The 16653-nt window shown below is 41.9% G+C and overlaps 1 protein-coding gene across 1 annotated transcript; it reads left to right on the top strand.

Annotated features, from left to right (window-relative positions):
• Nucleotides 1-11704: 11704 nt before the first annotated feature.
• On the top strand, nt 11705-16101 carry SNAI2 (snail family transcriptional repressor 2). Its single transcript, XM_054985072.1, has 3 exons — nt 11705-12004; nt 12523-13068; nt 14808-16101. The coding sequence occupies exons 1-3, from the start codon at nt 11926-11928 to the stop codon at nt 14987-14989; spliced, it is 807 nt and encodes a 268-aa protein (XP_054841047.1). The 5' UTR covers nt 11705-11925; the 3' UTR covers nt 14990-16101.
• The last annotated feature ends 552 nt before the right edge of the window (nt 16102-16653 follow it).

The raw sequence follows: 16653 nt of genomic DNA, 5'->3' as shown, positions 1-16653 counted from the left end.
TTTCCGCTTGCCATTATGTTGCCCTGTCAGAGGCACATTTGCATTGAAGCAGGATCACATGTTTACATCCAAACTGGATGAGCCATAACGCCACTGAGCTACAGTCATGGTGTCTCAGTCAGATCACCAACTATTCAGAACAGGGAGCAGGGGATTCATTACTCCCCTGCTCCCTACAGATGGTTGGTGCTGTCAATGATCTGCTAGGAACTACAAATGTATACATCTGTACAGCAACTGTGTAGGTGCACAAACAGCCACAGACCACAATACACTACACTAAAGCATGACCCAGCAATGACAATATAAGCCAGTTTGGTGTAGTGGTTAAGAGCGGTGGAACTGTAATCTGGAGAACCGGGTTTGATTCCCCACTCCTCCACGTGAAGACAGCTGGATGACCTTGGATCAGTCACAGCTCTTCCAGAGCTCTCAAGCCCACCCACTTTGCAGGGTGATTGTTGTGGGGATGATAATAACACACTTTGTAAACCATAGATAGTTTCCATCCAGGTCATATTAAAAGGACTCTACTGTACTCACAATTTTTAAGATAGAGGAGGAATTGCAGTACTGATAGTAATTTCAGGAGGCATGCTGCATCCTTATGAGCCAAGTTGCAGATAGAGGTTACTCTTCTAGAATCTTAAAAAGAGCCTTTCACAGGGCTTATAATAAGTCTAGGTCTTCTTTCCCCCTAGAGCTAAGGAAAAAATGTGGATAGGATGATTATACCTCTAACATATAACAGCACATACAAACCAGTTAAAGCTATTATAAGTAATACTGGCACCTCCTATCTAACATCCCTAGATGCCAAAATCCATCTTTTATAGTGAAAAGAACTAAAAACCTTAGGGACATCTTAGAAGTAGGCTTCCTGAGATAAGTGCCACAAGTGATAGTAGATTTCCTAAAGTTTTTTTGCATGTGGCCACTGTGCTGTTTGTACTTTGGCTGAGACTAAGAGATCCTTTCAAATCTCAGCCAACACCAGAACTTTCTCCATTGATTTATTTTGTAACTGTAACTCTAGAGGAGTAATTTACTGTATCAAATGCCCCTGTGATTTATTGTATGTGGGTATGACTACAAGACCAGTTAAGGTGAGAATCCATGAACATAAAAGCTGTATCAAATGGAAGAAAGTGTGTGCTCCACTTGTAAACCATTATCTGGCTTCTGTTCTTATTGATACACAGTTGAAATTCTGGGTCATTGAAACAGTGCAGAATACATCTTCAAACCTGTTAAAAAGTCTTCAGAAAAGAGAAATGTTTTGGATACACCATCTGCAGACACTTACTCCCTTGGGACTGAATGAAAAAGCAGATTGGACATGTTGCCTTTGAATGTAATTTTTCTTCCCTACTTCAGGGTTGGATTGCCTTACCCTCTCTCTCTTTAATCAAAGCAATTGTGATTCAGGTGTGTGATGTTAAGCAAGGGATTGAGTGCATCATCCCCCAGCTTCCCTATTTATTGTATGGGTTGTGCCATTTGTTTGCTACTTTTTGATGGACTCTACACATACCCAGAGGTAGGACATACTTTATACCAGGTAATTTGCTATTTGGATACTTTGAATTTTAAAAAAATTTACATCCGTTTATATTTTTACTTTTATTTATATATGTTTTATATTAACTGATGCATATTTATAACATTGGATAACATTGGGTACAAGAGCCAAATGTGTGGGTAAAGAATATAACATGGGAGTTCATTCATGGCTTTTGGTATAAATCTCAATTACCACATGCTAGTAGGTAATAATAGTTTTAATTTTGGCTCATGAATGTTATTAAACATGCCTACAAGTTTTGAATGTATTATAATTTTGTGTTCTTTCCTTCTTTTTGGCAGCTTCAGGCAGCAATACCTGGCTTTTAATTTGAATATAATTACTATTGTTATCATTAACTCTTGGATGTGTAGGGTTGTATATAGTATAATATTGACCACTGAGGAAGGCCTGTAGGGGCCGAAACACGTATGATTTATTTAGTTTTACATAGTCTATCTAGTGTTAGTCTATTTAGTCCTACATAGTCCATCAAGTCTATATGTACTATTTATTTTGATGTTTTTATTATTGATCATTGGATCATCCATTTTTATGTACAAAATATTTTAATCTCATATATTTTATATGGTTACCTTTTAAAGTTTTTTTTTAATTTAAAAATTTTAACTGTAGTTTATATATACACTTCTTAATACATTTATGCAATTTTGTAATATTTCTTTAATGTTAGCTTGACCCTTCTGACCTTGGATCAGTCACAGCTCTTCCAAAGCTCTCTCAGGCCCACGCACTTTGCAGGGTGACTGTTGTGGGGATAACACACTTTGTAAACTGTTCTGAGTGGGTGTAAAATTGTCCTGAAGGGTGGTATATAAATTGAATGTTATTATGTTATTATTATAAACAGCTACTGTGCATGAATGAAGCTTCACACCACAGCATTTGAGTAAAACTAGACAACACTGAGGCACTCCACCGGCAGAAATCAGCTCATACATAAACAAGAAATTCTATCACAGTACATCTGACTGGTGATTGATCATCTTTGTGTCATGGTTCTCAGTATCCATACCTAATGGGGATTATGCAAGATATCAACAGACTGTGTGCAAGGAACATCTATATTAAAATATTTCATCCTCATTACCATGGCTTTACTCTGACAATCAAGTAACAAGGAACTGAAAACAGTAGCTTAAAGTTGTAAGGGGCTCAAAATCTGCTTACTTGGTTGAATAATTTGGGTAAAGTATCTTGAGGTAAATTCCCCCGTGAAAAATTTGGAGGCACTTTTCTATGGATTTCAACTTCATGATTCCATCAGTATACTCCTTTATTTCAGTAAGTGGGGAAATGTCAATAATTTTAGGGCTTCTTGCTTATGTGAAATGCAGGTATTGGCCACATGGTGGCATAACTGATCACTTATTTTCCTAATGGCCTTGGCAGAAAATAATCCCTAAAAACTCCTGCAATTCGTGGTTCATATGTCCAGCAGGTGTCTCTTCCAAACCATGTAATAATACTTAACATGCCTGTTACGTTCTGTACAACATAGAATTAGCCTTTTCCAAATCTTTGGTTGCTTTTGGAAGAAAAATGGCCATGACATTAGAACATTTGTTAAAGTCAATATGATGCAGAGAATACAATCCAGCTGATTTAATTGCTCCACAATAAATGTTCAGCCATTTCATTTAACTTTCAACCCAGCTATGTTATAACACCAAACAGTCCAGCAGATTCAATACCATTACATCATATTTGTCTTGCTTGTAAATTAGAAAAAGCATTTGGCCTACTGCTTACAAATAAATAGCTACTGTAATACAAAATGAGAAATGCAAATCTAGATATTAGAGAGATCTTGGAGTTGGCTGTTACATAAGTAAAAACAAGAAGAGAATATGAGCAACACCATCCATTGAAAGTTCCAAAGCTCTTGCTCAATGGATACTGATGGACTTTCTCAGTAGCTATTCTACAGATATGGAATCCTATTCCTTTAACTGGAGTTGCACTAAAATCCAAGTCTGAGCATCCTTTGGATAATTCAATACAAAGTTATTTGGGATAGTTGAAGATTAAACACAGTTATTATACTGAAATATAAAGTTCTTCATTTTTAGTTTAAATATTGCTACCCACTTCGAGCCTTTGAAATAAAACATGGGATCAACTTAAATAAATACTGGGGGGTTTTTTAGAAATTGAATTTCTGTCCCAAGATTTGCTTAATGTAGTTTGTATTAAAAAATAAGACAAGGCAAAATAATAATTGAAAATCATAATATATAAAATCCACTAGAAACCAATATAACAGCGTAAGAGATTCATTGCTAAATACATGATGGGATTGTCTCCTGAAGCACTGCAGCAATGAATACACCAGGTTTCCTTGGGAAAACCATAAGGTGCCATAATGGGAAAAGCCTTTACTCTATACACCTGCAAACATAGGCAGCAAGCACAGACAAGTAAATGCTCAACTGACTGAAACGTACCAAGAAGATTAAATATGGTAAAAGAAAATCAGGGAACTGAGTTATGATGGGTAACCATTCTTCTTCTATTTCTAATGGTTGGATCCAACCAACTTTTCTGCTGGTCTAAAAGGGAACAGGGTTCTGGGGATCATTGGCAACAGGTATGTGTGGGATATGGGAGCTGGTTGGGGCCAACCCTAAGAACTGGGGACCGGGGTGGGGGACCAAGTCCAGCGACTAAACTTTATGGGATTTAAGAGCACAATGCATGTTTGTGGCCTTTCTAAATAACTGAACAGTCCAGATTTTCCATTTAGTGAGACACATACAGAAGTAACGGGCTAGTGTCAGAGGTTCGGTATCCTACTCCACACGGTGGAGCCGTTAGTTCAACCTAAACCAAATTTGGGGAAATTGGCATATTGCTCTTCTTTGGGCAGGAGTGCCACTTAAGTTGGAAGAAGACTTCATAAGGCAGGAGGAAGGTTTTCGAACTCTACTGAGCAGAGAGATAATATACATGCCATTAGAGCTGAAATTGTGTTGTGTTCCAAAGGAAGGAATACTGTATAGGGGTTTAGTCTATAAACAAACGCTACAAAATAATAGTGTTTGAAAGCACAGGAAAGAAGAGTTCTAAGAAATTGTGCCAGAATAAGGAGCAAACCTTTGTAATAAAGGATAACTCTTCAAAAATAAGGAGTATTTGGCAAGTTGATTTAAGTGTGGACTTCTGCCACACACTCAGTGTCATAATTTGATACAGAACAGATAAATCCAGACCAGTCTTACTGGCAACCCAGTCTTGGATTCCAGCTATGTTAATAATGTTGACTGAAAAGGATTGACTTGGCTGAAACCCAAAGACCCTGGCTCAATGGATTTATGAAAATCACAATGTCTCTAGAAAGGGTTTGGGGGGCAGAGATCGTTAACTCTCAGGTTAGTTCATTTTCAGTGACAGGCCTATTCTTCAACTCACACCAAGGTTGGTTAGTCCTCCCCTCCTAGCTCTTTAACATTTTTATTATTCCCTCATTTGGTAGAACTAATTTTTCTCATACATAGAGAAATCAGAGATATAATGAGTCAATATGTACAGATTGATTATAAAATGTGATTACCATTTTACAGTTTTTTTGCTTTTAAAATATAATCACATTCTAGGTAGGTAGGGTTTCATTAAATGGTAGTGTGATTCCCCCCTACCCCGATTTATATCTTGGGGAAGAATAATTAAAAGGCAGATGTGAGTTCAAGCAAATGAATAATGTACAATTAGTTCTGCACCCTGCTAGGATGATGCCTGAGCATACATAATTAACACTCTCTTTTTTGAACACAACAACTTGCTGAACTATTCAAGTTTGTCTAAGCAGGCCTCTAGTGATACCGCTAAAGTCAAAGAAAGTCATGTTTCACCGCTATATAAATCAATGGGACATGTTAAGGAGATTTGAATGGGGCTTTTTCTGGATTGCTTTATTGGATGTTCACAATGTCCTATAAGGCATGAATGGATCATGCGTCATTGGGATCAGAGAACAATATTTTGCTACAGAATCAGCAACAGGACTCATTTTAAGGCAATAGCTGAGTTTACTTTGTGTCAACTACTCTTTTCAAACTGCTGCTGACAGTGAAGTGCATGATGGCACTAATATTCCGGAAACGGACAGAAGATGGGCTTTTCCTTTGGAATTCCTCTGGCAACTGTGTGCATATATTCATTCCCTTCTCCATATTCTCTTTCACTGAGTTCTCGCACTGGCCTCTTTCCAAAGTTAACAATCTGAGGTGTGATACTTCTAAGAATAATTGGTGATGTCTTCATCACCTAATGACTCAGGATATGTCATATGTTGTTTGTACCTTTAACACTTTCACACATATACAAACAATAGACAATTGTCTTTTTTCAAACATACATTTCTCCATTTGTTCCATCTATATTTAAGTAAATTGATATTTTGCCTAAAAGAGAAACCTGATTGTTTAGGAGGCAAATACTCACTTGAAACATTTGACCTGAGCCTTTCATTTGTGCAATGAATGTGCATACAGTCTGGCACTGGATGTTAAAATGTTTCCCAGTAGTCCTGTTTTGTTTTGCATAACAATAGACAAATCAAAATGTATGCATTGTTGTCTCAGTAGGATAAGTGATGATGTCTGAGAATAGGCTGCCAGCGCCTGATACTGTGGGCCTTTAAGAGCTGCATATCCAGGGGAGGCTCAGCAGAGGAGGTTTCATCCACAAGAGAACTGAGGGCCTGAGATGGGACAAGCTGTTGTTCACAACTAAGCATGAGAAGAACGCAGAGAGAGCTAGATGCTCTGTTTCTCTAAAGTCTGCGTTATTCATTTATGCCTAGTTTTCTGATTGTGCACTTCTTCTCTCACCATAATTAGCGCAATGGTCTTTAAAAAGGATGGAAAATGGAGGAACAACCTATTCCCTGCACACAGAAGTATTTTCCCTACTCCTGTACTCACCTCTTTATCTTCTAACCAACACGATCCAGCAATAGGCATTTCTATGCCATACGAAAGATAAACATTTGGTACAGGGTAGGGGCTAGGTTCACAGTTTCTCTGCCCCCACCAAACCTACTAGAAACTAAAAGCAAGTCTTGAGATCTGATTCTTTTTCCTTTACTGGAGCTGAACAACACTAAATCAGGAAGTCAGTTGTACCTGCAGCCTACCAATAGCTGAATTTGCTGCTGGACTCAACACATTTCACACCACCACTTACTGAACTTAGACAGTGTTAAAGCTGTCAGAAGTGAAATCTGAAGTTTTTTAAAAAAAATTCCTAGATCGTAAGTCAGTCAATGCTGTGTTTAATTTTTGAAACGGAAGAACAGTATGTCATCCATACAGAACACTTACTTCTCTGCCTTTTATACAAAAAGAGGCCTGTTGGAAGATTTGATTCACATTTGACTTTTACTTCAGACAATTTCTTTTCCTTGCACTGTGATATCTCTGGCCGTCAGGCAAGTAGCCTTCTCCCCAGCATTCATTTCAATTACCTTTCTACTCTGACTCAAGTACTCCTCATACAGATGCACCTGGTTTTTGACAGAAAACCTCACTCAGGTAACAACATTCTGCCAATAACCTTCCAAAGCCATGTAATAACATGTCTTGCACTCAGTATCCAACGTCATTCATTCAGGCCAGCCATTTGCCTGACATGTCAGGACTTTATGATTTGAGGCACAAGTCTGACTAAAAGATCTCAGGTGCCTAATTCACCACGGTGTTGCTACACTGCTGTGCTGGTGTAGCCCTGCTGTGTTCATCAGATAGGAGGCCAAGAATGAGAATATTTATGTCTTGTGTCACTCACATGGAAGCTGATCACATCATCAGCTGGAATGTGGGAATCTACGTCACTTTTCAAGAGCTATGTCCACACAGTAAAGAATCAGACTAACCAAAACTAAGAATTATATATATTTAGAAAGGATACCTCAAGATTTCTGGAGAACAAATACTTGTGGAAATTTAGCAAAGGGTTTCCTAGCACGATATGCAGCAGAAATGCTTTCTTAATAGATCCTGATATTACAGAGAGCCTAGTTAGGATGGAATTTCACACTTTCAGCCAAGGAAGGAATAAGTGACTGTGTTGTTTTGTTTTATACAGCACTAAGCCTACTACTTAATGTGTATTTAGCACCAGCACAGGGCAAGAGCTGTGCCCAATGTAGAAATAACAAAATCCTGCCTGGTGATATTTGCATGCTACATATTCTGAAATAGATCCATTTTATTTCAAAGTCTGAGAAAGGAGTTGTAAACAGTGCTAAAGGAAAGGAATGTGCCTTGATCAAGGAAGACATGTGAAAGATAGGATTGCCAACAGGCCTAGAGTTTTCAAAAGGTCTTGTCCCTTCAATAATGTGTGAAAATGGGAAGCTGAAGCTTTTCATGGCATGGGGGTAAACAACATTCCAGTAAAACCGTATTAAAGAGATGGGCCATTTTTTTTCTCCAGGTAGCTAGCAACCCAGTTGGGAGCAGGAGGACAAAAAGATAGAAGGTGCTCATACAAGAAGGAAGTTGATAACGACATTAACGATGAGAAGGAGGTTTAGCTGATACCCAAAACTAAACTACTCCTATGTACACACTTACTCAGAAGAAAATATTGTTAGAATTGAGCTATATATCTATATTTTCACCCTGTGTTGATCCAGCCAAGTTGAAAACTATTCTGAATATGCCACTGCCACCCAACCATTTGTCAATTAAGAAAACATTCAAATTTTTACATGCCATTCGTTCTTTTTTTTCAGCAAAGGTGTTTGGGGAGGGGGGCAGGGGAATCAGTGTAAAACCACTCATGGATAAACAACACTAGTCTTGGAGCTTGTTAAGAGTTAAATCACAGTACATGAAAGCAGATAACTTTGCCTCTGCACTTGTTTTGGCATCTCCCAGATAAAGAAGTTATGCAGTTTGACAAAGCACTTTGCTCTTACAAGTCTTAACAGAACCACAGGGATTTTTTTGGTCCTGTCTCCATTCCAACACCTGTTGCAGAGAAGGCTGGGGTGGTCTTACTGCAATCTTACTCCACCTCACCTTCTTTCTTATATACCCATTTTATATCCAGCATTCCACAGGAACATCTTGTAAACTGGGATGCGTGTGCAGGTTTTAAGTGTACTTAGAAGTATTCTGTTTTGGAATTAATTACAAATATTAAACAGCATGAGCCTGTGCTTGTATTGTATTGGTTGTATCTTTAATGTCCGTGGATATGTTTAACGTATCACTGGTATTCTGCGACTGGTGCAAATGAGTGGCTCAACAGCACCAAATGAGAAAGAGAGAGAGCGTGTGAGCGCTATTCCCAAACTGGACAACGAACCAATCCCTAATGAGCAGTATGATGGCAGAAACAGGAATTATATTTTGTTTCAATGCAAGGTTTTTTTTCTGAGGGAAGTGGAGCTTGACAGTGGTAGAATCAAGTCTGTGCTCTGCTCTGTGCCCCTCACATAAAATCAGAAGCAGTGGCTGCAAATATTTAAAATTGTGCCAGAGTAGTTACAAAAGTGACTCAGTTTCCTCAAGGAAGGAAACACAAAATTATTTACATGGATTAGCTGGATGGTAGAAAGCCCTTGTGCAGCTTGGACCTATGCATGTTTACTTAGAAGTAAATGCATCTATGCTCGATGAGACATTGACTCTGCAGCAAGAATGCTTTCAATTGCAGCCCTGTTGAACTCTGGAATTTAGCAGACCTGAACCGGGATGTACTAAAACGAATGACAGGATTGCCCATTGGAAATAATGGGAAAGGCTTGAATACCCATTGGAAATAATGGGAAAATGGAATGCCCATTGACTTGCATGGGCTCCATTGAAACACATTAGAGCAAAAAAAGAGGTGCAACGAAAACGTGGAATGGATTTTAAAGGAGTGTCTGGGCCCAGATAGACTGTTCTGGGACTGGATTGACAGGCCCCATGCTGGAATGATGGCCCCAGGGTGTGCCAGAAGGGCTCTAAGACTGGAATGACAGGCACCGTGCTGGAATGATGCCCCCTGGGTGTGTACAGAAGGGCCCGGGGACTGGAATGACAGGCCCCATGCTGGAATGACAGCCCCTGGGTGTGCCAGAAGGGCTCTGAGACTGGAATGACAGGCACCAGGCTGGAATGACGGCCCCTTCCAGTCAAGGGCCTGTCATTCCAGTGCCAGAGCCCTTCTGGCACACCCAGGGGCCGTCATTCCAGCATGGGGCCTGTCATTCCAGTGCCAGAGCCCTTCTGTCACACCCAGGGGCCGTCATTCCAGCATAGTACCTGTCATTCCAGTCCCAGAGCCGTTCTGGCACACCCAGGGGCCGTCATTCCAGTCAGGGGCCTGTCATTCCAGTCCCCAAGCCCTTCTGGCACACCCAGTGGCCATCATTCCAGTCAGGGGCCTCTCATTCCAGTCCTCGAGCCCTTCTCGCACACCCAGGGGCCGTCATTCCAGCATGGGGCCTGTCATTCCAGTGCCAGAGCCCTTCTGGCACACCCAGGGGCCGTCATTCCAGCATAGTGCCTGTCATTCCAGTCCCAGAGCCGTTCTGGCACACCCAGGGGCCGTCATTCCAGTCAGGGGCCTGGCATTCCAGTCCCCAAGCCCTTCTGGCACACCCAGGGGCTGTCATTCCAGTCAGGGGCCTGGCATTCCAGTCCCCGAGCCCTTCTGGCACACCCAGGGGCCGTCATTCCAGTCAGGGGCCTCTCATCCCAGTCCTCGAGCCCTTCTGGCACACCCAGGGGCCGTCATTCCAGCATGGGGCCTGTCATTCCAGTGCCAGAGCCCTTCTGGCACACCCAGGGGCCGTCATTCCAGCATAGTGCCTGTCATTCCAGTCCCAGAGCCGTTCTGGCACACCCAGGGGCCGTCATTCCAGTCAGGGGCCTGGCATTCCAGTCCCCAAGCCCTTCTGGCACACCCAGGGGCTGTCATTCCAGTCAGGGGCCTGGCATTCCAGTCCCCGAGCCCTTCTGGCACACCCAGGGGCCGTCATTCCAGTCAGGGGCCTCTCATTCCAGTCCTCGAGCCCTTCTGGCACACCCAGGGGCCGTCATTCCAGCATGGGGCCTGTCATTCCAGTCCCCGGGCCCTTCTGTACACACCCAGGGGCCGTCGTTCCAGCCTGGTGCCTGTCATTCCAGTGCCAGAGCCCTTCTGGCACACCCAGGGGCTCTCATTCTAGTTAGGGGCCTGTCATTCTAGTCCCAGAGCCCTTCTGACACACCCAGGGGCCGTCATTCCAGCATGGGGCCTGTCAATTCCGTCCCAGAACAGTCTATCTGGGCCCAGACACTTTCCTTCAAAATACATTCCACGTTTTTGTTGCTTCTCTTTTTTTGCTCTAATGTGTTTCAATGGAGCCCATGCAAGTCAATGGACATTCCAGTTTCCCATTATTTCCAATGGGCATTCAAGCCTTTCCCATTATTTCCAATGGGCAATCCTGTCATTCGTTTTAGTACATCCCCCTGAACCAAAACATGGGGCAGAGAAGGGTTTGGGGGCGGGACGTCCCTAATCCAATCCCCATAATTTACTTTCGTTGGATCGGGCCATAGTTCCTTACAGCCAGCTCTTCCAGAGGTGAAGTCTAAACACTGCCTGCCTACAATACACTTCTCCTGACTTCCAAAAATAGCATGCCTCACGTGATCAGCCAAAGGCTTTCATTAGGCTCTTCAAATGGACTGTTTATGATCTTGGCATGACTTCCCCTCGACCCTCTCCCTGCTTTCCCCCACTGAACAGCGTGTCCCGGCGCGCTCATTTCCAGCCCATCTGGGAACGAGGCTTCTTTCAAATAGATATACACCCTGTTGCGGGGACGCCTCCAGCTGCCAATGGGGCGGGGGGGGGGCAGTTCAACCTTAAGGTTCTTCCCAGTTCGCATACTTAAGGGGGCAGGAATTCGAAGACCTTCACCAGGCGCCGCGTAATTCCCTCTGACAAGTGATTCTTCCTCTGTTCTTCACAGCGATCTCAGTGGGAGGAGCTGAAACCCGATCCAAGTTTGAAGTTCCGAAGAGGGATTGGATCCTCCTTGCCGAGAGCAGGCAGAACCCCCTTGGCCAAATAGGCCGAGTTTGTAAAAGAACTTCAGCGACTTCACGAGTGATTGGAGGAAAAGGAAGCCCCGGCCCTCCCCTCCCCTCCTGCACCTGACCGGGGGGTATTTACAGCACTTTTCAAGCAGCCTTTGCGCTGCATGGATTTTACTGCATGGGGTTAGCAGGGCAGGCGACGCTACAGAGGACCAATGCGCTAGCAGCCAGGCTCTCTGCTGCTCGGAAGGCGGGGACCGTTATTCTGTCCTGCGGGAGACTCTGAGAGGAGCGGGCGAGCCTGCCTTCAACATGCCGCGATCTTTTCTGGTCAAGAAGCATTTCAACTCTTCCAAAAAGCCCAATTACGGCGAACTGGATACTCATGCAGGTAACGGAGTTCTTAATGAAAGCCTTGTTCTCGTTTTTGCTGCCGCTGTTGTAAAAATAGCATTTGCTTGCTAGTTTTCACGCGTTGGTTCAAACTTTTTTCCTGTGTTTTTTCTGCAGCAGTTTGTTAGCGGCAGCCAAATAAAAAACTTCCAACTTTAGAATTGTGCTTAAGTGTGGGAAATAAATGGTGAAAAAAGAGGATTTTGCGTTTACTTTCTTTTGCTCTCTGCTTGAAGCACGATGTTATTGAAAATGTAGGAAGATGATGTGGATTTTGACTGTTGAATACATTTGGCTGCGACAAAAGCTGACCAGACTGTCTGGTTAATGGGGCCCTTCATAAAGTTATGTATGCAGCGTGAAAGACACTTCATTGACTCATCTGTGTACTTCATTTGAGTGCACTAATTTCAGTATTGTTTCAGCATTTCCAGCCTAAGGGAGTGCTAGTTGTACTGCTTTTGTGCAAAGCAAATCTCTTATCATTTTAAAACGATTCTCTTTTTCCTCCTCCAGTGATAATTTCCCCATACCTGTATGAGAGCTACCCAATGCCTGTAATTCCACAACCAGAGATCCTCAGTTCAGTCGCTTACAACCCCATCACTGTCTGGACTACAACTGGGCTGCTGCCTTCCCCTTTACCCAGTGACCTCTCACCTCTCTCTGGATATCCCTCATCTTTGGGAAGAGTCAGCCCACCTCCTCATTCTGACACTTCCTCCAAGGATCATAGCGGCTCAGAGAGTCCCATTAGTGATGAAGAAGAGAGAATCCAGTCCAAGCTTTCAGATCCCCATGCAATTGAAGCTGAAAAATTTCAGTGTGGTTTATGCAGCAAGACCTATTCGACTTTCTCTGGACTGGCCAAACACAAGCAGTTGCACTGTGATGCCCAGTCTAGGAAATCTTTCAGTTGTAAATACTGTGACAAGGAATATGTGAGCCTGGGAGCTCTTAAGATGCACATCAGGACCCACACTCTACCTTGTGTTTGCAAGATCTGTGGCAAGGCTTTCTCCAGACCCTGGTTACTCCAAGGACACATCAGAACTCATACTGGTAAGGGGAAACATCCATTTCTATGAACCATGTATTGCCATAATAATTCAGTTCTTTTATAGTTTTCCATTGCACCTTAAAGCAAGTTTCATTTTCTTCAGTGACTGATGTTAGCATAGTCATTCCAATGCATTCTCTATAATGGTCTCTAAAATGTTCACCTGACTTTTTTCTTATTAAATGTATTGAAGTGAAAAGCTTGCTTCAGCAAGCTGTCATAAATGATCAAGCTGACCATAGGAACTTCTTGGCTTTGCAGTTTGCGCAATCCGGCGTGCAGTTGGGAAGCATGCAGGAGTGTGATAGAAAGCGATCAAATGGAAGGAAGGAAGTAATAACAAGGAAGCAGAAACAGCAAGTCCTGAACAGTAATCTGCACAGCCAAGTTTGTGCCCAGGCAGCACATACAGCAAACCATTTTAGGTGACACATAGTCAGAGAATCCTATTTATACATTGATCAAGCAAATATTATTTGGAAATAAGTTCCACTGACTTCTCAGACTTACTCAGACTTCTCTCCAAGACATATGCATAGACTCAGTTATAACTCGGTCCTAATCATGATCTTAATTAGCGATAACATTTCAATCCTATATACAAAGTACCTGGTCCTATATATGTTCACTGTGAAAGAAGTCCCTCTAGAATAATGGCATTTACTTAGATGCAAGTCCACTTTCGTAGAAGCCAGTTGCACCAGCAAACATGCTTGGGAATCACAGATGAATTTAGGAGGGTAGTTGTTGAAGCCACCAGATAAGCTGCTGAATTTGATTTAAAAATGGTTGATGTGAGCAACTAGATTGTTACGCTAACCATTAGTTAGAATACATAGGTTCAAAATGGTACTAAGCACCCAATTGTATTCCTGCACACTTCGGCGCAAGCTCCAGTGAGCACCATTAAGCATATTTCTTGTATAGAATCTAGTTGCACATTTGTCAAGTCCAAATGAATTCAGTAGAACTTACTTTCATTTAAGGTGTATAGGATCAAGATGCAATCCAGTGGCTTGGGCAGGAGTAACAATCTGTCATAGATCATTATTTATGGAGGGACTGTGGCTTAGAGCATCTGCTTGGCATGCAGAAGGTCCCGGGTTCAATTCCCAGCAACTCCAGTTAAAAGAACAGATAGTAGATGATGCAAAAGACCTCTGTCTGAGACTCTGGAGAGCCTGAGCAGACAATACTGACCTTGATGGACTGATTAATTCAGTATAAGGCAGCTTCATGTGTTAAGCATTTTGAGGGAGAGGGGAGGGTAACGGTGTTCTAGCAAGCTCCTGTTCTAATAGTTTTGCTGACTCTAGTCTTGCTCCCATTCCCAAAAACCAGGGTGTAAATCCCTGAAGCGGTCAGTCAGATGGGAGTTCTGCCATTCACGTCAATAGTGTATAAACTGCAGCCTTGGGCAGGAGTAGGTGTTCCACAGGATGCAGTAAATGAGCAGGAGGGAATATTGGGTGGAGCCCCACCTACAGGCACTGGCTGCACCTGCTGAAAAAGAAAGTGTCAACAGCTTGTCATTCAATACACTGCGACTCCCACAAATTCTGACCAGTCTGAAATAATCAATGGTCAGTACTGTAGTGAATCCAACCTTTAAGACTTTAGAACTGAATAGCCCTTCTCAGAGACTTCCTTTTCCTCTCTTCTGTGCAAATACTTGCCCTCTCTATATATGTAGTTATGTTAGTTTTTGAATGATTAAATCCGTTATGTATACTTTTTCCAGGAGAGAAGCCTTTTTCATGCCCTCATTGCAACAGAGCATTTGCAGACCGTTCTAATTTGAGAGCCCATCTGCAGACCCACTCAGATGTGAAGAAATACCAGTGCAAAAATTGTTCCAAAACTTTCTCTCGAATGTCTCTTCTGCACAAACATGAGGAATCTGGCTGCTGCGTAGCACACTGAGTTTACTTGGGCTCCACACATTGCTCCACGCCTTTCCAGCTAGCTAAGAGGCAGCCCCCGATGCATTTGATCTCCAGCTCCCCAATCCCCCCTCCCAAGAAGATGCAAAAAATCCAAAGTCGGTTGTTTAAGTGTGACACGGCGTGATACAAAAACAGGAAGAAACAAATGCCAAATGTACACACACTCTTGTTTTTTTCTTTTGCTAAGTCAGCACAACATAGCTAATATCACATTCCCATCAGATGCAGCCACCCAGAGAAGCATTTTGGTATGGAAAAAGCAATCCAATGCCACAAGTGTATGTCAGCTACCAAATATCCAAAGGTGTCTTTCTGAATATTCCAATCAAGTCAATTGGCATCTAATAGGACAGTTTGTTGCTGTTGTTCTAGAATTGCACGCCTCTTGGCTAGTGACCTGAAATGCCTTCAGACTCTCTAACATTCATAAGAAGAAAAGAATGTATGTCCACCTGCCATGTTTTAACAGTATGTGCCTTTGTAAAACTGTCACTGCAGCCATTCCTGGTGCCTGCTTGATTCATATTTCCTTTTTTTGTTGTTGTTTTGCGGATGTTAATTTGTTTTTTTTTAAAAAACGGGAATAAGTGCAAGAGTGAGGGTTGATGGGAGTTTGACAATGGAATTCTTAAAAGCTTTTTTCCTAAATGCACAAAGGAAATGCAATATTGTGAGCAATACCCTCCAAGTGCCTTTTTTTTAAAAAATGGATAACTTTTGTTTTAGTATGTGGACATAATGTAAATAGTTTTATTTTTATATGACTGAATGGGTCCTGAAATGAAATATTACCTATAGCAATGCCTATAGGCACCTTGAAGAAAGTGTGAAGCAAATGTCTTCTATTGTTTTCTATAAATAATTTTTGTACAATAAACATTTTGGAGTAATAAGTGTGTAATTCATCCTGTATTAGGTTCCAGATGTGTGTTCTGACCCAGTCATGTCAGCATCTCACTGAAAATATGAATGTAATGGATGTCAGTGGGGAAACCTAGGTGGATGGGAGAGCTTTGTATACAGACTGGAGTTTCCATAACTTCCGTGGGTTCTGCAGCCTAATCCTCTGCAAGTTTATCCAGAAGTAAACCCCCGCCCCTTTATTCAGTGAGTTTTGCTCCCAGGTAAGTGTTCATAAGATAGAAGCTTTGCAGTGCCATCCTAAGGAGAGTTACACCCTTCTAAGCAAATTGACTTCAGTGAAGTTAGAAGAGAGTTAACTCTTCTTAGGAAAGCATTGTTAGACTGCAATATTGAACACTACATATGGACCAAACTCCAATGGATTTGATGGGACTTGTTTCTGACTAAACAAACATAGGCTTTTGCTATGAAGATAAGTATAACAGAACCTGAGAATACACTGAAAGAACCTAATGAAAAGTTTTATACATGAAACTAATCTAGACTACTTCACCCATTGGACAGGGCAGTATCTTGGAATGTGTTTCTCTGGGTTCCTTGGAGAAAAGATGGAACACATTTATAATAGTACTGTATAAATCTTGATATGTTACTCTAAATGGTGGAAAATAATTTCACCAGTACTCTGAAGAAAGCAACTTACAACTTTTAATCTGTTTAGCAAAAGTTCAGTGTGTGTATTGAAGCAATAGGTAAAAACATGAATGTAGTAAGGTA

The sequence above is a fragment of the Eublepharis macularius genome, chromosome 7, assembly GCF_028583425.1.
Source record: "Eublepharis macularius isolate TG4126 chromosome 7, MPM_Emac_v1.0, whole genome shotgun sequence".
NCBI classification, from domain to species: domain Eukaryota; kingdom Metazoa; phylum Chordata; class Lepidosauria; order Squamata; family Eublepharidae; genus Eublepharis; species Eublepharis macularius.
Note: the sequence above shows the minus strand (reverse complement) of the source record. Positions and strands in the feature narration are given on the sequence as shown.